We start from the raw sequence: 26,639 nt of genomic DNA, 5'->3' as shown, positions 1-26,639 counted from the left end.
CCGAGCGTGGGAAGCGAGAACGCTACCGCACGACCACGAGATGCGGGCTCATATCTTCTAAACTGTGTGTCGTACAGTGATGTAATTTTGTAGGTACATTCAGTGTGATATTTGATTTGGATGCTGTCTGGTAAATGAGTTGCGAATAGAGTTAGTAGCAAAGAAGCAATAAATTTAAATGTATTGACGTCACCCCTGATGCGACAGTTTTACTGCTTGAAAAGCGACAATGCAGGAAGCGATAAATTTCTTACCTTTCATTATTTTGTAGGGGTTGAGAGCTAGAAAAACTATCCTAATTTGTAGAAAGTCACAAAGTACTCTCATTCTGAAATACTGGACAGCGCGCATGGAAGCTGTGCATTATACAACGTGTAAATTATGCAACAAATAATGTAGAAGTATGGATTAAACACACTGAAGACTGTATAAATATTATATCATTACTTTCAATCTTATCACGTGGCGTGTATAAACCAATAAAAGAATTGTCACAAATATGATAAAGTTATAAAGCCGGCAGCGGTGGCCGAGCGGTTCTACGCACTTCAGTCCGGGACCGCGCGACTGCTACGATCGCAGGTTCGAATCCTGCCTCGGGCCTGGATGTGTGTGATGTCCTTAGGTTAGTTAGGTTTAAGTAGTTATAAGTTCTAGGGGACTGATGACCTCAGATGTTAAGTCCCATAGTGCTCAGAGTCATTTGAACCATTTACCGAAAGTAAAGAAGTATTTAAGTCAAAGAGTAAATAGCTTTTTCAAAGAGTAAATAGCTTTTTCAAAGAGTAAATATTTTTATCTAATTCGCGCAATATTCTTCAAATCAATAAGTATCTTGTAATACAAACTTTGTAAGACCAGAAAGAAAGACTGTCGAGACGAGTTATCGAAAGTAAAGAAGTATTTATGCGATCTTAGCTTTACAAAGTTTTTTTTTACCAAGTAAGACATATCGCTCCTTCTCACTTCTCAACACGAAAAAATTCAATCAGATTTGAGGGACGGAGGAGATAGGTAGAGAGAGGGTGGAGGAGATAGACAGAGAAAGGGAAGAGAAGGAGATAGACAGGGAGGAGATGGGCCGCCCGGGGTAGCCGTACGGTCTAGGGCGTCTCGTCAAGGTTCGCGCGGCTCCTCCCGTCGGAGGTTCGAGTCCTCCCTCGGGCATGGGTGTGTCTGTTGTCCTTAGCGTAAGTTACTTTAAGTTAGGCTAAGTAGTGTGTAAGCTTAGGGACCGATGACCTCAGCAGTTTGGTTCAAATGGCTCTGAGCACTATGCGACTTAACACCTGAGGTCATCAGCCCCTAAAACTTAGAACTACTTAAACCTACTCAGAGCTTCCCAGCCTGTGGTCCGCGGACCCTTTAGGGGTCCGTTTCTCCATCGCCTTCACAACAAGGGAAGTTTCCAGTTGAAATGAATGAGGGAGGACGACCAAAGGAAGACTTTACATACATTTGAACACTTTTCTTCGGATTTCACGAACCCCCCCCCCCCCCACACACACACACACACGACTGTTACGAAATATGCATGCTCCTTACACAACAGTAGCCAAATAGTGGAACTGAACAGACCACAAGCGGCAGCTTGTCAACAGCGAACAGTTTGGACGTGACGTTGATTGCTCTTGGAGGAAGACAGCTCTATCGTGTGAAATTTCAATTACCAAGTAATTTTAATCAGGCTATAGTGTGTTGAACAAAGGGAGTAAATCCACTAGTACGTGTCTGGATACAGTGGGAATTCAAATTGGGTGGTTAATTTCAAGTTGTTTTCATTCATCTCTAAACCAAAGACTATTGATACTTCGGGGGGGGGGGGGGGGGTCATTGGGAACATGGCACTTGCATTAAGAAGCTTTCAGTTCCCGTGGGTTTCGATCTGAAATGTAAAGTTACTGTGCTCTTGATTGACTAGGGGTCCGCCATGGAGTTTCGACTGAAGAAGGGGTCCGCCAGCTGAAAAGGTTGGGAAGTCATGACGTAACTAACCTAAGGACATCACCCACATCGATGCCCGAGGCAGGATTCGAACATGCGACCGTAGCGGTCACGCGGTTCCTGACTGAAGCGCCTAGAACCGCTCGGCCACAACGGCCGGCAGCAGTTTGGTCCCATAGAACCTTACCACAAATTTCCGGGGAGGAGATGGGCATAGAAAGGATGAGATGGACGGAGAGAGGGGGGAAAAAAGAGATGACATAGAAAGGAAAACGGAGGAGATGGACAGAAAGATGTGGAGTAGCAGATGGAGAGTCAGAGAGGCAGGAGGACAGGGACAGAGAGTGGGGGTGGAGGAGGTGGACAGAGAAGGGTGAAAAGGAGATGGACAGCGGCGGGGGGGGGGGGTGGCAGAGTAGATGGGCGATGGACTAATAGAACTGAAATAAATAATAAATACATACCAGGGCAAAGTTGGTAGTCAGCTAGTTGACAAATATATTTTGATTTATCTTCTGGGGAGACTCGAGCTCGGAGCCTTCGAGTGCGAGCCTCTCCTGTTCCCGACCACTGGTTCCTCCTCCCGAAATACGAAATGTAGTATGAGACCGGGTGCCTACCTTTGTAGTCTGGCGTCTTGATCTTGCGGATGAACTTGGGGAGCTCCCAGTTCCAGCCGGAGCGGTGAGTGGGGCAGTACTTCTCCATGCAGGCGGTGAGCTTGAGCAGCGCCAGCTTGCGCAGCACGAGCATCTGGCCGGCGGAGAGCGCGCCCACCTGGCGGCGCTGCCGCTGTCTCTGCGCGCGCGGCTCCTCCTTGTCGCGCTCCCAGCCAGCAGCCGCCGCCGCCGCGGCCACTGCAGCCGCAGTCAGCCCAGCACGCCGGAAGCTGTGCCAGCGCACGCACCTGCCGCAACAGGTCACACAGCTCTGTTACATACCGTAGCACTGAAGCATGCACATGTCTTCGTTCAATCTGACTGTAGGCAACCATTTATAGGGGGGGGGGGATCTAAAGTTCAGCGACAGGCGGATACGGATTACGTTTGTTCCGCTAGAGGCGATGAAATTCGCCCTACGTACGGTTCTTCCCCACTACGAGAGTCTCATTTGCTACCTAGCCGTAGTGTAGTAATGATCACGTGAATCCTCGTGCCGATTTACCCAGCAAAACTGACTTCCATTCCAGACCCACACCGCCTCACAGGAAGAGCAAATATTTCCCCGCCTCACAGACTGATGTTCTGAACTCACACTATTGTGCCTCACAGGCGGATAGTCCAACTTACTCTTTACGTTCTTTTACATAACATTTTAGTTACCTAATTATGCTACCCTTAATTTATGTTTTAGTAAGTTTGCTTAGAGGAATTTAGACTAAATAACGTTGTTCATGAAATCACAACAACCAAATTAATTATTTTTAGGCACGGTTTCTGTTCGTATTAGTGCGTTTCTCTTCTTTTATATATTACCATTTTACTCGCTCGAAATATTTTCTGTAGGTATGTACTTTACACAGTTTCATTTTTGATTTCATTTATTAAGGATCTTTCATTTTACTATTGTTTCTTGATTGCTAGTTTGTTAATACATGTAACTCGTTTTACAACTCTTTTCACTAATTACATTCAAGTGGGAATTCCTAGCATACAGGGAGCTCCACTGATCGTGACCGTGCCAAATCTCTCACGAAATAAGCGTCAAACGAAAAAAACTACAAAGAACTAAACTTGTCTAGCTTGAAGGGGAAACCAGATGGCGCTATGGTTGGCCCGCTAGATGGCACTGCCATAGGTCAAACGGATATCAACTACGTTTTTTAAAACAGGAACCCCCATTTTTTATTACATATTCGTGTAGTACGTAAAGAAATATGAATATTTTAGTTGGACCACTTTTTTCGCTTTGTGATAGATGGCGCTGTAATAGTCACAAACGTATCAGTACGTGCTATCACGTAACATTCCGCCAGTGCGGACGGTATTTGTTTTGTGATACATTACCCGTGTTAAAGTGAACCGTCTACCAACTGCGGAAAAGGTCGATATCGTGTGATCAAAATGTCCAACAGGCGTGTGCTATGTATGCTGCTCGGTATCCTGGACGACATCATCCAAGTGTCCGGACCTTTCGCCGGATAGTTACGTTATTTAAGGAAACAGGAAGTGTTCAGGCACATGTGAAACGTCAACCACGACCTGCAACAAATGAGGATGCCCAAGTAGGTGTTTTAGCTGCTGTCGCGGCTAATCCGCGCATCAGTAGCAGACAAATTGCGCGAGACTCGGGAATCTCAAAAACGTCGGTGATGAGAATGCTACATCAACATCGATTGCACCCGTACCATATTTATATGCACCAGGAATTGCATGGCGATGACTTTGAACGTCGTGTACAGTTCTGCCACTGGGCACAAGAGAAATTGCGGGACGATGACTGATTTTTTGCACGCGTTCTATTTACAGACGAAGCGTCATTCACCAACAGCGGTAACGTAAACCGGCATAATATGCACTATTGGGCAACGGAAAATCCACGATGGCTGCGACAAGTGGAACATCAGCGACCTTGGCGGGTTAATGTATGGTTGGTTCAAATGGCTCTGAGCACTATGGGACTTAACATCTGTGGTCGTCAGTCCCCTAGAACTTAGAACTACTTAAACCTAACTAACCTAAGGACATCACACACATCCATGCCCGAGGCAGGATTCGAACCTGCGACCGTAGCAGTCGCGCGGTTCCGGACTGAGCGCCTAGAACCGCTCGGCCGGCCGGCCGCGGTGGTCTCGCGGTTCTAGGCGCTCAGTCCGGAACCGCGCGACTGCTACGGTCGCAGGTTCGAATCCTGCCTCGGGCATGGATGTGTGTGATGTCCTTAGGTTAGTTAGGTTTAATTAGTTCTAAGTTCTAGGGGACTGATGACCTAAGATGTTAAGTCCCATAGTGCTCAGAGCCATTTGAACCGCTCGGCCACTCCAGCCGGCTGGCGTTAATGTATGGTGCGGCATTATGGGAGGAAGGATAATTGGCCCCCATTTTGTCGATGGCAATCTAAATGGTGCAATGTATGCTGATTTCCTACGCAATGTTCTGCCGATGTTACTACAAGATGTTTCACTGCATGAAAGAATGACGATGTCCTTCCAACATGATGAATGTCCTGCACATAGCTCGCGTGCGGTTGAAGCGGTATTGAATAGCATATTTCGTGACAGGTGGATTGGTCGTCGAAGCACCATACCATGACCCGCACGTTCACCGGATCCGACGTCCCCGAATTTCTTTCTGTGGGGAACGTTGAAGGATATTTGCTATCGTGATGCACCGACAACGCCTGATATCATGCGTCAGCGCATTGTCAATGCATGTGGGAACATTACGGAAGGCGAACTACTCGCTGTTGAGAGGAATATCGTTACACGTGTTGCCAAATGCATTGAGGTTGACGGACATCATTTTGAGCATTTATTGCATTAATGTGGTATTTACAGGTAATCACGCTGTAACAGCATGCGTTCCCAGAAATGATAAGTTCACAAAAGTACATGCATCACATTGGAACAACCGAAATAAAATGTTCAAACGTACCTACGTTCTGTATTTCAGTTTAAAAAACGTACCTGTTACCAACTGTTCGTCTAAAATAGTAAGCCATATGTTTGTGACTATTACAGCGCCATCTATCACAAAGCGAAAAAAGTGGTCCAACTAAAACATTCATATTTCTCTACGTACTACACGAATATTTAATAAAAATGGGGGTTCCTATTTAAAAACACGCAGTAGATATCAGTTTGACCTATGATAGTGCCATCTAGTGGGCCAACCATAACGCCATCTGGTTTCCCCATTCAAGCTAGACAAGTTTCGTTCTTTGTAGTTTTTTCGTTTGATGCTTATTTCGTGAGATATTTGGCCCGGTCACGATCAATGGACCACCCTGTATATTGGTTTCTAAGGGGTTTCTTTTTTTTTTCTTTTCATTTTTCTTTTTAGAGTGGAATGGCTCGAAAAATACATTCAGATGTGTCAAGCAGAATTAGACGAATTATGCAAATGACGAAGAAGATGTTTTCTGGGGACTCTAGCTCTGAATTTGTCTCTGGTGATTCATATGTTCCTGACGAAACGATCTGTCAATGGTCAAACACGACACAGGCTCAGAAATATCCGAAAACGAACTGGATCAGAATATTTCGTATGAAGAGAATGCAGCTACTATTCCTAAAGTCGATCGGTACCAACCAACTGAAAGAGTGAGCAATCTCAATTCTGATGATTATGTGCCAGATACGACTAACACCGAATGTTACCCTCGAAATTCATCACGTTTTCAAAGTTGCTCTGTTAGTTTATTTGAGGACTACAGAAGCGACGTTCTTGTTGTTTCTGTGTGGCGAAAATATTTTACACGACTGATAAAATTTTGTTCGAGAGTGATCGGTTTTCTTTCTGAATTTGAATAAAAAATTAAAATCTTTCTATTTGAACACTTCATACATTTTATATTTTCAGATAAATCCCAATATTCAATAACGACTTAATATACATCAGAAAGAAGCGATATTCGCCCCACAGGTGGGTGTTCCAACTCCCTATCCGCCTCCCAGGCGGATGTTCCCAGAAAGGAATGTAAAACTATGTATCTGTCAAAGTTGTAACACGGATTACGAACCTCTACGAAACTCTGTATCTTTCACATACACAAATCATTGCGAACGGTAAAAGAAATGGTTAGCGACAGGATAGGGGGGGGGGCGAGGGGGCGGTTCCGACATAGCGCACCGTGTTCGGACTGTGCTTCTACTGTGCTCCTGCTGTGTCACGCCGCCTGCATTCCCACATAACGTACCAAGTGCGAGTTGTGTTCAGTCACCAATGGAGCAAATGGATGAGAATGTTATTGTGGTTCTCGGGACATACTTATAAGTGTAACTGCCAAAGGATACGCTTCGATTTTGATTGGCTTTGAATTTGTTATAGTGTAGAGCAAAATGAGCGACAAATATTTTTTTATACGTGCCCGTACGGCCGTTAAGGAGGTGAAAGACTCCCTTGAAAAAAACTGAGCTTAGTACTTCTGAATGAATACCGTTGAATTGGTGAAATATATAAAAAACAAACTTTAAATAAAAGCTCTATCGTTTTTTATGTACGTTACACGGTGCACTCAAATTTTTCGAATAAGACTTTTTTTTTTATATCTCCCCCCCGCCCACAATATTTAGTTTCTCATATCGATATCTGACGAACAGCAAAACGTATAGTATCGCTAATACCAAATTCAGTCATATGTGATGAAGTAGTATTCCAAAGACGCATTTGTCCGAAATAAGATAGAAAAATCTCTATATCGCTCTATGTGCGCCATATATATGTGCCCTTAAATGCCAATTGTCATGATTGTTTGTTTAACAAGTATTTCGCAGATAAATGTATTCTAAATGTATATTCTACATATATTGTTCTATATTTATCTTTTATCTTGTATTGTATTGGTGTTTCTTTTATACGTCTGCCTTATTTTCCTTTTTTTTTCAAGTTGTAACATTTTCAGATCTAATTATTTTATATTCGAAACTGTTTGTGCATTATTGTTGTAGAATTATTATAAATATGTACAATAATGAGGAATTCCAGAATAGTTAGGGTAAAAAAATGCTGAATTCGCTTTGATTTTTCGCACCAATAGAAGGTATTTCGAAGAAAATAACATTTTCGACATATATGGGTGCACCGTTATAGTGGACATTAATGCGTTTTGTCTTGAGCATGTCTGCTGTAAACTTTAAGTATTGCCTTCTCGCAATGTAACTTTAGTAAGTAACCTTTCTATGTATGACATTTTTCGTCTTGGTTAATGTTTCCGTCAAACCTTTAAATTTTCACTCTGATGAAGACAAACTGAGAGATATCGAAACGTAGGTAAATGTGTTAAACAGTTATTTGGAACCGGCTGGCCATGTTACTTCTCCATTAAAGCTTATGTACGGTTGCTGAAGGACAACCAAGGTCAAAACTGTAAGCAAGTGTAGCTGTATACTAGAAGCCTAGTTATTTGAGAAATCCATGTACTTCAAAATCTCTCTTTGATTGTTGGGTTACTGGCTACTGGAATTACGAGTTTTCACAGACAGATGGAGTTACGAGGTTGTCATTGCCTACCATCGCTATGTGGAAACGAGGTACTATGCAAAGTGAATAGGACGAGTTCAGTCGCAATCCTATGCTTCATGACACAGTCGGAGCACAGTCGTAACACAGTTTGAACATGGAACGCTATGTGGAAATCAGCCCTAAATTCATCGACCGACTGGTCGTCGAAACCCAGCCTTTGCATTTGTAAAGTGGCACTGAAAGACCTAAGTCGAAACAGGGCACCTGGATTAGACATTCCCTCAGAATTGCTGGGATTCTTAGTAGAGCCACCTGGTGTGCAAAATACACATTTCATGCAGAATGCCCTCAGACGTAAATTATAATGTAATAATTCAAGTTCCAAAGAAGACAAGTGCTGACAGGTGTATTACTGAATCATCAGTTTAGTAACTCATGGTTAGAAAATACTCCCTCTAACTACACTCCTGGAAATGGAAAAAAGAACACATTGACACCGGTGTGTCAGACCCACCATACTTGCTCCGGACACTGCGAGAGGGCTGTACAAGCAATGATCACACGCACGGCACAGCGGACACACCAGGAACCGCGGTGTTGGCCGTCGAATGGCGCTAGCTGCGCAGCATTTGTGCACCGCCGCCGTCAGTGTCAGCCAGTTTGCCGTGGCATACGGAGCTCCATCGCAGTCTTTAACACTGGTAGCATGCCGCGACAGCGTGGACGTGAACCGTATGTGCAGTTGACGGACTTTGAGCGAGGGCGTATAGTGGGCATGCGGGAGGCCGGGTGGACGTACCGCCGAATTGCTCAACACGTGGGGCGTGAGGTCTCCACAGTACATCGATGTTGTCGCCAGTGGTCGGCGGAAGGTGCACGTGCCCGTCGACCTGGGACCGGACCGCAGCGACGCACGGATGCACGCCAAGACCGTAGGATCCTACGCAGTGCCGTAGGGGACCGCACCGCCACTTCCCAGCAAATTAGGGACACTGTTTCTCCTGGGGTATCGGCGAGGACCATTCGCAACCGTCTCCATGAAGCTGGGCTACGGTCCCGCACACCGTTAGGCCGTCTTCCGCTCACGCCCCAACATCGTGCAGCCCGCCTCCAGTGGTGTCGCGACAGGCGTGAATGGAGGGACGAATGGAGACGTGTCGTCTTCAGCGATGAGAGTCGCTTCTGCCTTGGTGCCAATGATGGTCGTATGCGTGTTTGGCGCCGTGCAGGTGAGCGCCACAATCAGGACTGCATACGACCGAGGCACACAGGGCCAACACCCGGCATCATGGTGTGGGGAGCGATCTCCTACACTGGCCGTACACCACTGGTGATCGTCGAGGGGACACTGAATAGTGCACGGTACATCCAAACCGTCATCGAACCCATCGTTCTACCATTCCTAGACTGGCAAGGGAACTTGCTGTTCCAACAGGACAATGCACGTCCGCATGTATCCCGTGCCACCCAACGTGCTCTAGAAGGTGTAAGTCAACTACCCTGGCCAGCAAGATCTCCGGATCTGTCCCCCATTGAGCATGTTTGGGACTGGATGAAGCGTCGTCTCACGCGGTCTGCACGTCCAGCACGAACGCTGGTCCAACTGAGGCGCCAGGTGGAAATGGCATGGCAAGCCGTTCCACAGGACTACATCCAGCATCTCTACGATTGTCTCCATGGGAGAATAGCAGCCTGCATTGCTGCGAAAGGTGGATATACACTGTACTAGTGCCGACATTGTGCGTGCTCTGTTGCCTGTGTCTATGTGCCTGTGGTTCTGTCAGTGTGATCATGTGATGTATCTGACCCCAGGAATGTGTCAATAAAGTTTCCCCTTCCTGGGACAATGAATTCACGGTGTTCGTATTTCAATTTCCAGGAGTGTATTTACAGAAAAACGGGAAGCCTGCTAGAAACCAACCTCGAGTAAGATCAGTCTGGGTTCCGGAGAAATATAACGCCACGCGAGGCAACAATGTCCCTGCGCCTTATCTTGGAAGACACATTGACGAAAGGCAAACCTACGAGAGGACTTCAAAACAATAGTTACAAACTATTATGGCAGCCCAAGTAACTATTACTGAATACTGCGTTACACTTTAAAGTGACGCAGATACAGGACATTGTTGGAACTTCCTGGCAGTTTAAAACTGCGTGCCTCACCGGGACTCGAACCCAAGACCTATGCCTTTCACTGGCAAGGGCTCATCCGACTGAGGTATCCAAGCACAGCTTTCTGTCCGCCAGTCTCCCATCTCCTACCTTTCAAACTCAAGTTTGATATCAACGCTCGCTCCTCTGCAGAGTGTAAATTTCATTCTGCAAACAAACCCCCAGGCTATGCCCAAACCATGTCTCCGCAGTATCTTTCCTTCCAGGAGTGCTAGTCCTGCAGGGTACGCAGGAGAACTTCTGTGAAGTTTGGCACGTAGGAGGTGAGGTACTGGCGGAAGTAACGCTGCGACGACGGGCCATTAGTCGTGCAGGATATCTAAATGCTGATAGTACCGTCGACGTCGTAATGCGTCTCCTTCGTAGAGCTACGTCTCGTGTACTCTACAATGGCCGTCTCACTCCTCCCATCTCGATCCGTCGATCAGTGCGTCAAGGCTGCCAACTCTCTGCACTGTTGTATGCTTTCGCCATGGAACCGATGCTCTGCGGCCTCCGTCAAAGCCTTTCTGGGATGTCTCTCGGTGACCATGTATTCAGCTGCACTTCTTTTGCAGACGATCTCGTCATCATTCTTCGTAGCGGTATGGTTTACCACCTACGGCGAAGATTCTGGTAGCTGCCTTAACGTCCGCAAATTGAGCGCCATGGCTGTAGGTGGAGGACTTCCTGTGGACAGCGCTGTTCCTATGCGTGTAGCTGATACCATCCGACCCTTAGGACTCGACTTCGCTAGCGATCTGTGGCGCACGATTGCCTTCAACCGCCGGCCCGTACTTTCCCAGCTAGGAGATGGGCTCTTAGATCACCGTTTACGAGCACTCGAACTTCTGCAACGGACAAAATTTGTAAATGTATATTTGGCGACACGTATCCCCCTCGTGACACAGACACTTCTATGCCGCCATCCATGGCCCGACGCTTGCTAGCGGCATTGGGTTCATTTGTTTGCCACGGCCTGCTGTTCGAAATGAGGTACGAGACCCTGACCCTCCCGCGGTGCAGGGGCAGTTTCGGTCTGTAGCATGTGCCTGACAGGGCGACAGCCCTTTTCATTGGCTCTCACATGGGGTTGTGGCGCCGTTGTTCTAAGTGCCTTACCGGCCTATTGCTGGAGGCCCTTGCAACACACTATCTCTCAGCACCTATCCTGCTTTCGGACGACCCGTCGCCCTTCTTTTACTTTCGCCACTTTTTTCTCGACCGTACTGGAATAACGCCAGCGCACTTGTCATCTACGAAGGCGACCTACAGCTTTCTTCAGCAGCACGGGTCACCGAATGTGGTTGAGGAGCAGCATTGTACGCTCCTTATCTTGACACTGACGTCCAGTCTGCATGGTACATTGCTGTCAATGGGAAGGAAGTATGCCGGTCACGCCTTCACGGGATTCACCTCGCAGACACCCCGTTGTGTGTCGCGTGTGATGTTTTGGGCACAGACGAGCATCGTCTAGTGTGCGGATCAGCAAGAAGTGTCTGGTTATTTGTGTGAGAGATGTTGTCCCTAATTACCCATACGACTCCTCATCAGATACCTACTCAACTGCTTCTCTTTTCGGACGCGGGATACTCCCCGCAAGAGAAGACGAACTCTGTAACGTAATTTGTGGACACGCAACTCACTGCTTGTTTGCTGATGGAGAGAAAAGTATCGTTGATTTTTAGCAGTTCCTTAATGAACGCCATTGTGCAGCTGTCCGCATTACGAAATACAAATTTGTTTTCCATTTTCTTTTGCAGTGTCTTCCTCAACCCAACCCAGATCTGGGGTGTTCCTGTCATGACGAGTTCATCCCCACTTCACTTAGAACCGATATATACATCAAAAAAAGTTTTGTTATCACCTCGGCTCCCAGAACTCCTGAAGATAGACGATGACTGTGGATATTGTATCAGACATAGTCCCTTTGACTGTTCAGAGATGTCCCTAAACCCGCCCAGAGGTGTAAACGGCCATGCATGTGCAGCGCCTATTATACGGAGGGGGTCCGACAGCCGATCACTTCCAGTCATTCCACCAGGAAGGAGGTACACGGCTCGTGTTGTCTGTAGTTCAACCATGCCTAGACGGTCAATACCGCGGTTTGATCGCGTCCACATTGTTACTTTGTGCTGGGAAGGGCTCTCAACAAGGGAAGTGTCCAGGCGTCTCGGAGTGAACCACAACGATGTTTCCAGAATGAGATTTTCACTCTGCAGTGGAGTGTGCGCTGATATGAAACTTTTTGGCAGATTAAAACTGTGTGCCGGACAGTGCTCTACCAACTGACCTACCCAAGCACGACTCACGCCCCGTCCCCACAGTTTTAATTCCTCCAGTACCTCGTCTCCTGCCTTCCAAACTTCACAGAAGCTCTCCTGCGAACCTTGCAGAACTAGCACTCCTGGAAGAAAGTATATTGCGGAGACATGGCTTAGCCACAGCCTGGGGGATGTTTCCAGAATGAGATTTTCACTCTGCAGCGGGGTGTGCGCTGATATGAAACCTCCTGGCAGATTAAAACTGTATGGCGGACCGAGACTCGAACTCGGGACCCTTGCCTTTCGTGGGCAAGTGCTCTACCAACTGAGCTACCCAAGTAGGAGAGCTTCTGTGAAGTTTGGAAGGCAGGAGACGAGGTACTGGCGGAATTAAAGCTGTGAGGACGGGGCGTGAGTCGTGCTTGGGTAGCTCAGCTGGTAAAGCACTTGCCCGCGAAAGGTAAAGGTCCCGAGTTCGAGTCTCGGTCCGGCACAGAGTTTTAATCTGCCAGGAAGTTTCACAAAGATGTTTTTCGGACATGGAGGAGATACACAGAGAATGACCGCTACCTACGGATTACGGCTCGGGGGAACCCTGACAGCAACGCCACCATGCTGAATAATGCTTTTCGTGCAGCCACAGGACGTCGTGTTACGACTCAAACTGTGCGCAATAGGCTGCATGATGCGCAACTTCACTCCCAACATCCATGGCGAGGTCCATCTATGCAACCACGACACAATGTAGAGTCTCACACACACTAAACATGTGTGATGTTTAATGTGTGTGAGACTCTGCACGAATGGACCATAAGGAAACTGTAAGTACAAATTCTTCTAAATTTCGCCACTAACTTCACAAAAAGATCGACAACCAACTAAAAATCGCGTGTTTTCTTATGTATTGCAGTAAAATCAACGAAATTAAGCAGAATATCACACATCGACATTACATAGGAATGACATAACAAACACTAAAAAACGCACTTGAAAATGGGGATCGTTTCCCGAAACGCGTCGTGTGAAACATAAAATTAAAAAAAAATTGTGACTGGTAGCAGATGAGTTATTTATAAACAAACCTACTGTAGAAAAGTAGTCTTTGGCACGACGACTACAGTAAGGACGACGACGACTTCTACTTCTGCTACTACTTCTCTTACTACTGCAATGGTCGGACCAAGCAATAACAGTAAATAACAGCATTGAAGGAGTCTTTTGTATGGTGTAAGATGCCTTACCTATGCCGCGGGGAGGCATCTGCTTCGTCGCGGTCGCTGTCAGCCAACGTGCTCGTTGACTCGTGGCTATCCAGCGACGCCGACAGTGCGGATTCGCTGCCCCCTGCAACACAAACATACAATGTTTACATGCGACACAACTTCCAGAAGACGAAAACCGAATTTCGGAAACTGTTTTTCACTGTCGTGTTTCCATTTTTAGGGCATGAATTGGATTGTAGACCGGTCAAATATGGTGTCTGGAAATCAGCTGTTCCGGTTTCCGATTTAGTCAGCACAATGGCTGTTTATCTTCAGTTAAATGTTAGAGGTAGGCAGCTTCATGCTCGAACTAATATTTCTATTTCTCCTTCACTGCACGAAGAGTCACACCGTCCAGAAAAACCACGCACGTTTCCAAAACGATTGGGCGCTTACATGGGAGCGAAAATCGATCGAGGAAATCAAAATTCGGCAGCCAGAACCGCGTTTCCACATTCGGAATTGGAGTCTTTACGTGGCGAACCAGAAGCGGTACTGGGAAATCTGTTTATTAAATCCGGTTTTGGGAGCCCAGTGTAAACATAATGAGAGTGATCTCTTTTAGGGAAACAAATCCAAGGCAAGGCATCGGTATTTTCAGTGACCTATACGAGACATTTGAGTGTGTAAATCACTATATTTTGCTAAGCACGGACCATTCACGAAAATAAAGGCATAAACGACCATGGTCGTACTTAACAAAAAAATGCAGAAAATTGTGTACCCTAATTAGCTGTAGACAGGGGATTTTTTCTGATTTAGGGGGCGCGAGGGCAGATATTAATATAGTGTCACAATGTTCAATATTGGATTTGCAGTTGTTTCTCATGCATGTAAATGACTCTCCCGATTAAAGTTATTTTATTGTGAGAGACTATTTCTTTGTTTCAGATAAACACTATATTTCATTTCATTAGAGATTGGTTAAATCAGTAGCACTGGTCGACTTTAAGACGTTGACAATGCAATATGTGTTTCAGGTCAAGAGTTCTGCTGACCTGTTTTAATGTGTTGTGCATTCTGGTACGATGACAAAGCTCACATACGGGTTGCACTTTTACATTGTATATACAGAACATCAAATCGAAGTGCCTATACATACTATGGTCGCGCTGAATTAGTGACTTCTTTCAAGAAATTTGTACAGGCTGTGTACCCAAACACAAAAAGGCTATTACTACACAGAAAGAAGAATTATTTATTAACCAAGTGTTGTAAACAAATCGGTGAAGTCGTGCAGCAACAGAGGAAATTTTGAATATGTTTAATAGAATTACTGAATATGAAGAGATTCTTCAATCGCTGCTTGGTAGAACAAGTTCACAGTTGTAAATATAAAGTGTGGTTTATTGTCTGGTTTTCTTTAAACAGCCTCTCCTATTTAAAAGAAAGCGGTGTATTCAATTCTGGGCATCGGAGGACACAACACCAATTATAAATTTAAATAATGGGGTAGAATAAGTAACGTAGACTCTGGAAAAATTTTTAGCTGACCAACTGATGAGAATTTAAAAAATAAACCATTTTAAAGGTGCTTTAGCAACTCAGTTCGGATACTATTGCACTTTGTGTCATTGAAAGCCTTGTAATCAATATTCTTTGATTATCTCTATTCCATAATATCAATAATCTTTCGGAGAGAAACTTTTCTTTCTCGAAGATGAATTTCCCAGAATTTAATTCCATACGATATTACTCAATAAAGGTAATGAAATAATGTTAACTTACTGATTTCTCTCGAAGGCTTCCAGTTGCACAAAGTGCAAAAGTAGCTGAACTGAACTGCTTAAGAACGTCTAACTACATAATCAAAACTATATTTTCTCTCGTATAATTTGTTATAAACTATCCATTACAATACAATAGAGCATCGATTATTTGAAAGAATCCGTAAAAGGGCGCGGGAGGGGGGGGGGGGGGATTCGAATTCGGATTTCGCAAAAGTGCCTAAGAAATATGCCAAAATTAAGGAGCAAGGAATGATTTCATATAATCGATCATGTACGCAAACATATTGTAACAGTGTTCGCAGAAATGTGACACAGAAAAACAGTGAGTTTAACACTAATCCATAGATACATATTTTGTGTCACACTTCTTACAGCCGCGCGGGATTAGCCGAGCGGTCTGGGGCGCTACAGTCATGGACTGTGCTGCTGGTCTCGGCGGAGGTTCGATTCCTCCCTCGGGCATGGGTGCATATGTTTGTCTTTAGGATAATTTAGGTTAAGTAGTGTGTAAGCTTAGGGACTGATGACCTTAGCAGTTAAGTCCCATAAGATTTCACACACATTGGAACATTTTAGAACTTCTTACAAATAACTCGGAGAACTGACTACCTAGCCCAGTTTTAAAAGATCTAAACGGCTATTAAAGAAGTCAACAGTTTAACTTGGTTTTGTTTCAGAGCTGAGACTCTTTTTTGCGGTTAATTATCGTAAACATTTCAAAGACAACAATTGGACAGTATCAGATTCTTTTTCTGGTTCAAAACAGTTAATAGCCGCCTCAAGACATTCCCACTGAATGGTTCTTTTTTTAGCGCCGTCTTTGCCGCTAGGGCGTCAGTCATCGATGAATGGCAGTACTCGAAAGCCAGGCTCATCAACACCATGTTCGAGCCAGTCTTCAGTTTTTTCCTGATTGGCTTCTTCAAATTCTGAAAAGTCTTTGGTTAGCAACAATGTCGGCTGCCAGGGAGGGAAAGACCGCCGGACTGGGTAACTCATGGTACAGCCAGCCCTGTGCCAGAGCAACATGTACATGGCGTGCGCCAGTTTAAATTTGCCGACCGGAACGCTTTCTGTTAAGTGGGGTAGGACATCAAACGGGACGACTTGGAGCAGGAGAGACACCACAGGAATTTTTAACTTCCACTGTCTATACTTTTAAAAATAAATTCATAAAACTTTGTCAGAATGACCAGAAAGGATTAAGGATTTACACTTATAGTGGTGGAAGTCCAAACATATAAGAAAATAATTTATTTTTTAAAATTTGTATTTCACCTTCTTTCACTTACCATTGGCTGCATTTGTTGCTATAGGTACACTTTTCTTCATAAGTAAGGGAGATTCTTCGATTAATTTTGCACAGCATACAAACCATACTTGCAGGTGTATGAAACTCTAGAATTTTCCAAATATATTAAAAACTGTGGTAAAAATTGAGATAATTAACTATAATATTTGAGTTTTTTCTAAACATTAAGTTTAAAATGTAACAGCACATTCACTTTTTTCATAAATTAAATAATTTATAGAGTTTCATACACCTGTAAGTATGGTTTGTATGCTGTGCAAAATTCATTGAATAATCTCTCTTACTTATGAAGAAACGTGTACCTATAGCAACAAACGCAGCCAATAGAAGTGTAAAAATGATGAACTTTCACATGTAAAAAAAATTATTTTGTTATTTTTTTAAAACTTCCACTGCTATGATTGTGAATCCTGAATCCTTCCTGGTCATGCTGACAAAGTTTTATGAATTTATTCGTAAAAGTATAGACAGTGTAAATTAAAATGTCCTGTGGTGTCTCTCCTGCTCCAAGACGGCCCATTTGACGTCCTACCCCCCCCATAACGGATGTTTCGGTCGATGGATTTTCGGATAATTAATGCTCTACTGTAGTAGAAAGAAATGACCTTGATTAAAAGTGGCGTGAGCAAAGACAGGATTGAATACTGGTGGTGGAAACTGATTTTACGTGGCCATTACCTGCGGCGAATGATTCGGCCTTGTGGAAGGAGTGATGGACCGGCGTCTGGTGGCGCAGGCTGCCGCCCCGCAGTTGGGCGCGCAGATTGGCACTCGCCGAAGGCCTGTTGAGATCTTCATCCTGTGACCCCTTGCTGTCCGCGTCCAACAGCTCCAACACCTGCCGACCAAGGAACCCTTCTTTGTACAGTCATGAAAGTAAGTGTTCATACAGTAAGTGGTGACAAACTACGATGGTGTGTTGGGATAGTAAATCACCCACAGCGCCGATACGAATAAGTACGATGATGTAGCGTCAGATAACCATGTTCTTGGTAATGAAGCTTCCCGTATGCCATGAATCTATTCTGGGAAAATAAAATATGTTACACTCCGCACGATCTACGACAGGTCAAAATGTATTCATGCAGCGGATTACTTTCAACCAAACAAACGGCTGACGCAGTCCCGGAGTGCATGCCACACTTGTGTAGTCGTGTGGCGGCCGTGAAGCAACAGCACGTCGGTCGTGGGTACCGTGGAATAGCAGAATGGGCCGCAAGGGGACGGAAACGACCATTGAGGAACCAAACATCGTTGCCCAATATCTTCAACACAAGTCGTACGCCGAAATTGCGATCACCATAGGACGAAGACGAGCGACTGTGCAGTCTATCAGTAAGCGATATAAGGAAGAGACATGTAGTGATAAACAGTGAACGACAAGGTCGTCCACAGAAGCTTACATCAAGAGAGACCAGAATGCTACTAAGAATCATCAAGAAAAACCTGAAAACGACAGCGTCGGCACTATCCGCATATGTACATGACCACTTCCGAAAGGACATCACTCCAAGGGCAGTTCGTACTATTCTCAATCGTCCGGGCTACAGAGCCAGCATCCCGAGACGAAAGACCTACATCAGCAAAAAGAACAGGAAGTTGTTGTTGTTGTGGTCTTCAGTCCAGAGACTGGTTTGATGCATCTCTCCATGCTACTCTATCCTGTGCAAGCCTCTTCATCTCCCAATACCTACTGCAGCCTACGTCCTTCCGAATCTGCTTAGTGTATTCATCTCTTGGTCTCCCTCTACGATTTTTACCCTCCATGTTGCCCTCCAGTACTAAACTGGTGATCCCTTGACGCCTCAGAACATGTACTACCAACCGATCCCTTCTTCTCGTCAGGTTGTGCCACAAACTCCTCTTCTCCCCAATTCTATTCAATACCTCCTCATCAGTTATGTGATCTACCCATCTAATCTTCAGCATTCTTCTGTAGAACCACATTTCGAAAGCTTCTATTCTCTTCTTGTCCAAACTATTTATCGTCCATGTTTCACTTCCATACATGGCTACACTCCATACAAATACTTTCAGAAACGACTTCCTGACACTTAAATCTATACCCGATGTTAACAAATTTCTCTTCTTCAGAAACGCTTTCCTTGCCATTGCGTCTACGTTTTACATCCTCTCTACTTCGACCATCATCAGTTATTTTGCTCCCCAAATAGCAAAACTCCTTTACTACTTTAAGTGTCTCCTTTCCTAATCTAATTCCCTCAGCATCACCCCACTTAATTCGACTACATTCCATTATCCTTGTTTTGCTTTTGTTGATGTTCATCTTATACCCTCCTTTCAAGATACTGTCCATTGCGTTCAACTGCTCTTTCAATCCTTTGCTGTCTCTTACAGAATTACAACGTCATCGGCGAAACTCAAAGTTTTCATTTATTCTCCATGGATTTTAATACCTACTCCGAACTTTTCTTTCGTTTCCTTTTCTGCTTGCTCAATATAGAGATTGAATAGCATCGGGCCGGCAGCAGTAGCCGAGCGGTTCTAGGCGCTACAGTCTGGAACCGCGCGACCGCTACGGTCGCAGGTTCGAATCCTGCCTCGGGCATGGATGTGTGTGATGTCCTTAGGATAGTTAGGTTTAAGTAGTTCTAAGTTCTAGGGGACTGATGACCTCAGAAGTTACGGCCCATAGTGCTCAGAGCCATTTCAACCATTTATGAATAGCATCGGGGAGAGGCTACAACCCTGTCCCACTCCCTTCCGAACCACTGCTTCCCTTTCATGCCCCTCGACTCTTATAACTGCCATCTGCTTTCTGTACAAATTATAAATAGCCTTTCCCTCCATGTATTTTACCCCTGCCACCTTCATCATTTGAAAGAGAGTATTCCAGTCAACATTGTCAAAAGCTTTCTCTAAGTCTACAAATGCTAGAAACGTAGGTTTGCCTTTCCTTAATCTTTCTTCTAAGATAAGTCGTAGGGTCAGTATTGCCTCCCGTGTTCCAACATTTCTACGGAATCCAAACTGATCTTCCCCGAGGTCGGCTTCTACCAGTTTTTCCATTCGTCTGTAAAGAATTCGCGTTAGTATTTTGCAGCTGTGACTTATTAAACTGATAGTTCGGTAATTTTCACATCTGTCAACACCTGCTTTCTTTGGGACTGGAAGTGGCGGATGGAATTCGCGAAACAGCATGTATCCAACACAGCAGACTCGTGGGATACTGTATTGTTTAGTGATGAAAGCAAATTTAATATCGTGCACAATGATGGTAGGATCTTGGTCTGGAGAAGACCGATTACGGACCTCGAGCGAAACAACATTCAACCCACGGTGAAGAACGGAAGTGGTGGAGTGATGGTATGGGGCTGTATGTCAGCCTTCGATGTCGGAAAATTAGTGTTTGTGGAAGGTACCATGGACAGATTTGTGTATATGAACATCTCAAACAGAACTTACAACAGAGTGTTGACGCCTTGGGTCTTCGTAGAAATTATTACTTCCAACAGGACGATGATCCCAAACATACGGCACAAATTGTCCTGCTGTGGTTGCTCTACAACACTCCACACACTCTTAAAACACCAGTTCAGAGCCCGGACCTGAATCCCATCGAACACTTGTGGAGTGAGCTGGAAACACGAGTGAGAAAACACGACATCCTTAGTAAGGCCTCTTTGAAAGAAGCTCTCCTTCGAGAATGAGAAGGTATTACGTCGGAAACTACAAGAAAATTGGTCCATTCCATGACACTCAGGTTGCAAGAAGTAATACATCGGAAGGGTATGCCTACGAAGTTTAAACATGTTCTGGCTTTGTTATAAGTGTCATTTTCTGTTGGTGTATGAATACTTAATTCCCAGCGCAGTAGAGAACTTGACCGACGTTTTTGTATTTTGTTTTGTAAAGGCTTGTTTATTCTCGTTCTATATACCAGCATAGCTGCATTGGTGACTGGCCAGTGTGTATAGTGCATATCTAATTAGTGTTTTTGGTTTCGTATTGTCAATAAAGGCAGTTTACTTTTCCACGCTCTAGTGTATGAATACGTATTTCCATTACTGTACACAGAGGCCTGCCAGATTATCGTTACATCTAACACACATTTCATTTCCCAAACGGTTCAAGGTATCGAAACGGAGTTTTCGCCAAATGGTAAAGGGCGTGGCAACGAGTTTGTTGATTTGAATACGGTGCCGTGAAGTGAGGTGTGCAAGGCCGAGGATGGGGATTCTCTCAACCCAAGCGGTGGGTCGGCGAGTTTCTTTATCGTCTGCCTCAGTAGCGACAACGCATTAGCCGAAATAGTAACGCCGTTTGAGGTAGAGACCTACTTTTCTAATGACCGGATGACTGTGATCACGCAGCGTGCATTTCGTGTACACTTCAATATTCCCGCCCCAAGTCATTTTCCTGGCTGGCATTCAATTACTTAGGGTAAGGACACCTTCAGGGCAAGTGTTATTGCGAAAAGAAGAATGGGGTTAGCACGGCCCGTGAGATTACCACAAAACACCGAAGCAATAAGCGTTTTTTGCGATCTCCTGAGCAGTCGGCACGCGAGCATTCAGCTGCCCTTCGACTTCCTGATCGTTCTCCTAGGCGAGTTCTTCAGTGTGGCCACCGATTCGCCTATGCAAGTTGGCTGTGGGGTAAAAACTGACTGAACGCGATATTATTGCTCGGAAAAACGCATGTGCACAGTTGCTTGGAAAGTTGCCTCGCAGCGCGCTTGTGTTCTTTAGTGACGAGGCACACTTTCATCTGTTTGGGTGCACGAGTAAATAGAACATGCAGTACTGAAGTGCTAGCAATGCCAGACAACTTAATGAGCGGCTCCTTCATTCAGAAAGTGTGTTGTGCATAGTCGAGAGGAGGGACTGTTGGTCGTTGCTCTTTCTTAAGAAAACGAGAACGCTGTAACTGAATGGTCATCGATCAGTGACAATATGGAGCGTTGTTTGTCAGCTACCATTTTATAAAACTTGTAATTTTAAATACCCAACAAATTATTTGTAGAAACAAACATAGTAATTACAAAGTTCAAATACAAAATATTCTTGTCTTTTTGACCTTTCAGATCAGAAAGTTTCGTTGTTAGACTGTCAATACATCTTTAGTATGTTTTTAAATGGAATTTATACATTTTTAGACAGCACTAAAAGACTCCTGAAATGACGAGTACAGTGATAAAACGCTTGTTAACACTGACGTTCAAACTTTTCGCAAAAGTATCTGAGAAATATACTAAAATTAAGAGGCAGGGAATGGTTTCAAATGCTTATTGTTAAGCAAGGAATAAGTGTAGGAAGTACTGCAAATTACGTGTAGAAAGAATATGTGCAACTTGAAGTAGTCTCCACACGTATTTTTTGGTAACATAAAGTATTTCAAATCTTTGTTTCAGAAGCATATGTCTGACGGCGTTAGTGTTGTGAGAATACCGTGATATTTTCATATGTTACATTCGAATGAAGAGTCTTTACGTTGTCTATGGCTTAGGAGTTTTGTGTTTTCTCACAATATTTCGTTGGATCAGAGGCAGTGGCCCACCAAAAATTATGAATCCACACAAAAAAAGAAAATAAGAATTCGCGTCAACCGTATTTTTAAACAAATAAAAATATTATGCAGTATTAAATATTTATCTACAGTAAAATTCGAACATGATACGTGTATACCTTCGTTTTATTCTCGGCGTTCGTCCTACATTGGAGCAGGGTGCACCTGCTTCCTCATTAACTTCCATCTTGCGCGACCTTTGACGTCTTGATCGATGTAAACGTCATTTCAAAGCGCTTCCTTAATTAACATAATTAACGATAGCGTTATCATAATCACGAAATTTTGAAGTATTAGTTGTACATGAATTCACAGAGTATCAAAGTAAGTCAGATTTATGAACTTGAGCTCTTAACTTGTTCGTATAGTTAATGTGATACAGCATGTTTTGTACCAAAACACTGTTACTAAACCAATTTTGTTCATGTGCAGATATAGCACAAAGTCAGGTAAAGTTTCCAAGGCTCTCCTAATTCTACGTTCTTTTTTCCAATATCCTACTTATTCGCACAAGTGTTAATGCAAAGTCCAGTTTGTCAGACAATACTTTACAAAGAGAATATTCGAACAGCATCTATGAAATTCAGAACTTGCTGTGAATTCTTTGGAGGTGTTGGTAACGCAATGCAATCTTAGACCAGCGAGTAGCCGTGAACAGTAGCATTTTCTAGTTTGTACACAGTATTTAGATTAGACATGATATTACGTACTTCTGTGAAGAAGTGAGCAGTAACTGTACATTTCCCTGTCTTGAGCAGTATTTCTCAACTTTTTTAAGTGCGTGTGTATTTTCCGAGAGTAAGTGTCGCGCGAACTGACTTTGCAGCGTGGTGTTGTAGTCCTTGCAGTGAACAGTAGCCAGCAGGAGTACTAGCCAGTAGCAGGAGCAGCAACAACAACAACAACAGCAACAACAACAAAAGCAGCATCAATAGTGCTTAGTTTGTATAGAGTGCCTAGTTTTCGCATTTTATTACGTGCTTCTACTTGAAAGTGATCAGTAGCTGTTCATTTACAGTCTGTGATGAGCAGTTCTTTTCATTCCTTTTAATTTCTCTATTCTGTGTAAGTGGGTGGAAAGACGCTTTATTGTGTGATTATACGATTTTCGAATAATCACTGGAAGCATTGTCCGCCTGCTTAGCTGAGTGGTAACGTGTTTGGCTGCCATGCAGAGAGCCCGCGTTCGATACCTGGTCGGACCCCCAACCAGTCCACTCGTGGACTGGGTGTTCTGTTGTACTCACCATCCTATTATCATCACCGACGCGCAAGACGCCCAATCTGGTGTCACCTGAAATAAGACTTACAAGCCCGTGGCCTATGTTCCCGATGGGGACACACGATCATTTCATTTTTTACTCGAAGCATTCACATCCATTAAATATCTGGGAGTATCGATACGGAGTGATTTAAAACAGGAAAACCACATACAACTAACAGTATGAAAGGCAGGTACAAAAATAGCATTCATTGAAGGAGCCTCAAAAGTACTGGCCATCCACGCGGTAGACAGCTTACAAAATCCTAATTCCACCAATACTTGAGTCTGGTTGCTCAGTTTGAGATTCTTAACAGGTGGAACTGACTGAGGAAATGGAGTGGATCCAAAGAAAAGTCTCGCATTTCGCCACTAGTGCGTTTACTAAGAGTGGAAGCATCACAGACATGGTCATTAAATTTCAGAGGCAGACGCTACAAGACGGGCGTTGAGCATCACAGTTGGATTTACTGTAAAAATTCCAAGAACGCACGTTTGTCGATTAGGCAAAAAACATATTGCTTCCTCCTAACGCATTTCGCGAAGAGACCAGGAAGATAAAACTACAGAGATCCCCGCTCATTCGGAGATTTAGCAGTAGTCGATCTTCCCGCGCACCATTCACGACTACAGCGGGAAAGGGGGCAAATGACAGTAGTACACTGTAAGGTCGCTTCGTAATAAAGCTACAGATGTAGACATTTGCTAACACTGTGCACCCCTGTTTTAGATGCACGCTTCAGGAGTACGTATGAGCAGGGTTCCGAGATAACAGAAAAACATTACACATGTTCCTTGTATGGAAACGCAACCATTTTTGGGACCAGTCATAAAGATGACAGAAGAAAGACCATAGAGCATTCAAGATGGTGAAAGAATATTCCGGAATGGAGTAGGTAAACATATTTCACAACAGTCTGCTTTTACATAATCTTTCAACAGCCTCATTCCTTCTTCGCGAAAGCTATAGAAGTGAGTAACCTATAATAGGTGTTAAATTAGAAATTTCAATAACAACAATATTTGATTGAAATGAGAAATGGGAAAATATTTATATTAACTGTTTTACTTGATCTGTGTTTTGAAAACTTATTAACTATCTCATGACAATTAATAATTTAAAGCAAACTTGATCTCTAAACAAAGTGTAAAGTTGGGCATTTCAGGGTTCCTGGTACGCCTGCCACTCAAACCGCTAATGGTAGGAGGAGAAATAAAATGTCAATCACCGGACAATATGTAAATAGGCATATTTGGTTCAATTTCTGTATCTTAACGTAGCATAGACATCAGTATTTTTTAACATGTGCAAATCATCCTCCATCATATAAAGTGCCGGTAAGTACGTAAATATTGTCACACTGTGCAGGAGCACACGACACGTTGCCGAAGCCATTGTCACGTACTGAACATAACTGTGGCCATCTGCAGATGGGCATAGTTCGCAACGGTTAGTAACGGTGGTCGATAAAAGGGTCTAAAAAGTACTTCGGGCAGGTTCCGATCCCTCAGGAATCTTTAATTGAACAACAACCATAGAGATCAACATCAATCACGGATAAAATGACATTTGTACATCGTTTATGATTCAAATGGCTCTGAGCACTATGGGACTTAACAACTGAGGTCATCAGTTCCCTAGAACTTAGAACTACTTAAACCAAACTAACCTAAGGACATCACACACATCCATGCCCGAGGCAGGATTCGAACCTTCGACCGTAGCGGTCGCGCGGTTCCTGACTGAAGCGTCTAGAACCGCTCGTCCACACCGGCCGGCTACATCGTTTATCGTAGGGTTCTTAACTCACTACGGAGAGCGCCAGAGCGAAACTTTCAATGAACACAGTCCGTTTCTTCTATATTGTTGTCAAAATAACCAATTTTACTATCTACTTTAAAATACACATTCATCTTCATCTTTCTTCTCATTAAGCAGTCCGAAAGGTAATCCCATGCCACGGGTGCAGAGAAATACTTTGCAACGCGAAATGATCTCAATAAGCTGAAGTGATACTGGAAAACTTACAATTCTCACTTTCTGTTCGAATTTTAGGAAATCCAGGAATCTAAATTCTTGTCTCATTGTTCGTCAGCAGGTTGCGAAATATTATGCAGTGGGGAATTGGAGAACGCAACTGGAAACGCAGTTCCAGCCATTACAGATTTTATTGCCAATTCCAGGCGCTTCTTCCGCTACAGATTTACGGACATCTCTTGTTTGGCGAGCGTTAATGGCTGTTTGGAGCAATCTACATCACCCTCAATCAGGAACTGCTCCATTGAAATTGTAAAAGGAAAATTCTGTTTTTCGTATTAATTTCAGCAATCACAGCGAAGAAAAGCTGTTACGGACACAACATTTTTAGAGTTGTTAGTTACTGAAACAGTGAATATATTTTATCGGTAATATTGAAATAGGTTCGGAACAAATTTCTCCGACAAAATAGCTATTTTTCTGCTAGACTGACTTCTTCTCTCGCGTGAAGTATCTAAATTCATCCGATTGGTGATTCGAAAATATTAAAAGAAACGTAATTCTAAAAACAAGTACTCTACGTGTGCCAAAAACACCTCCTGGAAGTACAGCGAGTGTTCTAACTTGATCTCCTTCAGTTTCAGCTTTCCAAGTGAGTTTCTCTTTTGGGCAAAGTTTCCAAGACTTATTGAAATGTATCGCAAATTAAACATGTAGATCTATATCAGTTGGGCAAGGCTAGGTAAGGAAACAGGGTGTGGGCTCCTGGCCGAATCATCCTGGGCGGATTAGGGTAACTACAGAAAACGTAGGGATGTTAGCCCTGCTCCACTTCCATTGTTTCAAGTACTCACTCTTGCCTCAAATAAGGTGCTTCTGCGCTAAATATATGTCCCAGAGTATACATGCCTGGCGATGAGGGTATCACTGGCAAATATTTTGCTTTCGAATGAGAGATAGGAGCTACCTGGTACTCAACAACTCAGGACAAAACGGTGAAGTAGCTAGTAGTTGGTGTTGCAGACAAGTAACACAAATGTCTCGAGACTACTGATGGCAATTGAGAAATAACATTTTGTCGAGGAG

At 44.0% G+C, this 26,639-nt stretch overlaps 1 protein-coding gene across 1 annotated transcript in view; it reads right to left on the bottom strand.

Moving 5' to 3' along the window:
• LOC126249400 (rho GTPase-activating protein 7) overlaps nt 1-26,639 on the bottom strand; it is a 281,270-nt gene that overhangs the window by 75,642 nt on the left and 178,989 nt on the right. The window contains exons 7-10 of the mRNA XM_049951053.1: nt 17,464-17,623; nt 13,723-13,825; nt 2,764-2,851; nt 2,565-2,721 (exon numbers count right to left, since the gene is read on the bottom strand). Coding sequence (XP_049807010.1) covers nt 2,565-2,721; nt 2,764-2,851; nt 13,723-13,825; nt 17,464-17,623 — 508 coding nt within the window. The remainder of the gene's footprint in view (nt 1-2,564; nt 2,722-2,763; nt 2,852-13,722; nt 13,826-17,463; nt 17,624-26,639) is intronic.

The sequence above is a fragment of the Schistocerca nitens genome, chromosome 3 (assembly GCF_023898315.1).
Source record: "Schistocerca nitens isolate TAMUIC-IGC-003100 chromosome 3, iqSchNite1.1, whole genome shotgun sequence".
NCBI lineage: Eukaryota > Metazoa > Arthropoda > Insecta > Orthoptera > Acrididae > Schistocerca > Schistocerca nitens.
The sequence above is the reverse complement of the archived record's forward strand: the minus strand, read 5'-3'. Positions and strand labels throughout refer to the sequence as shown.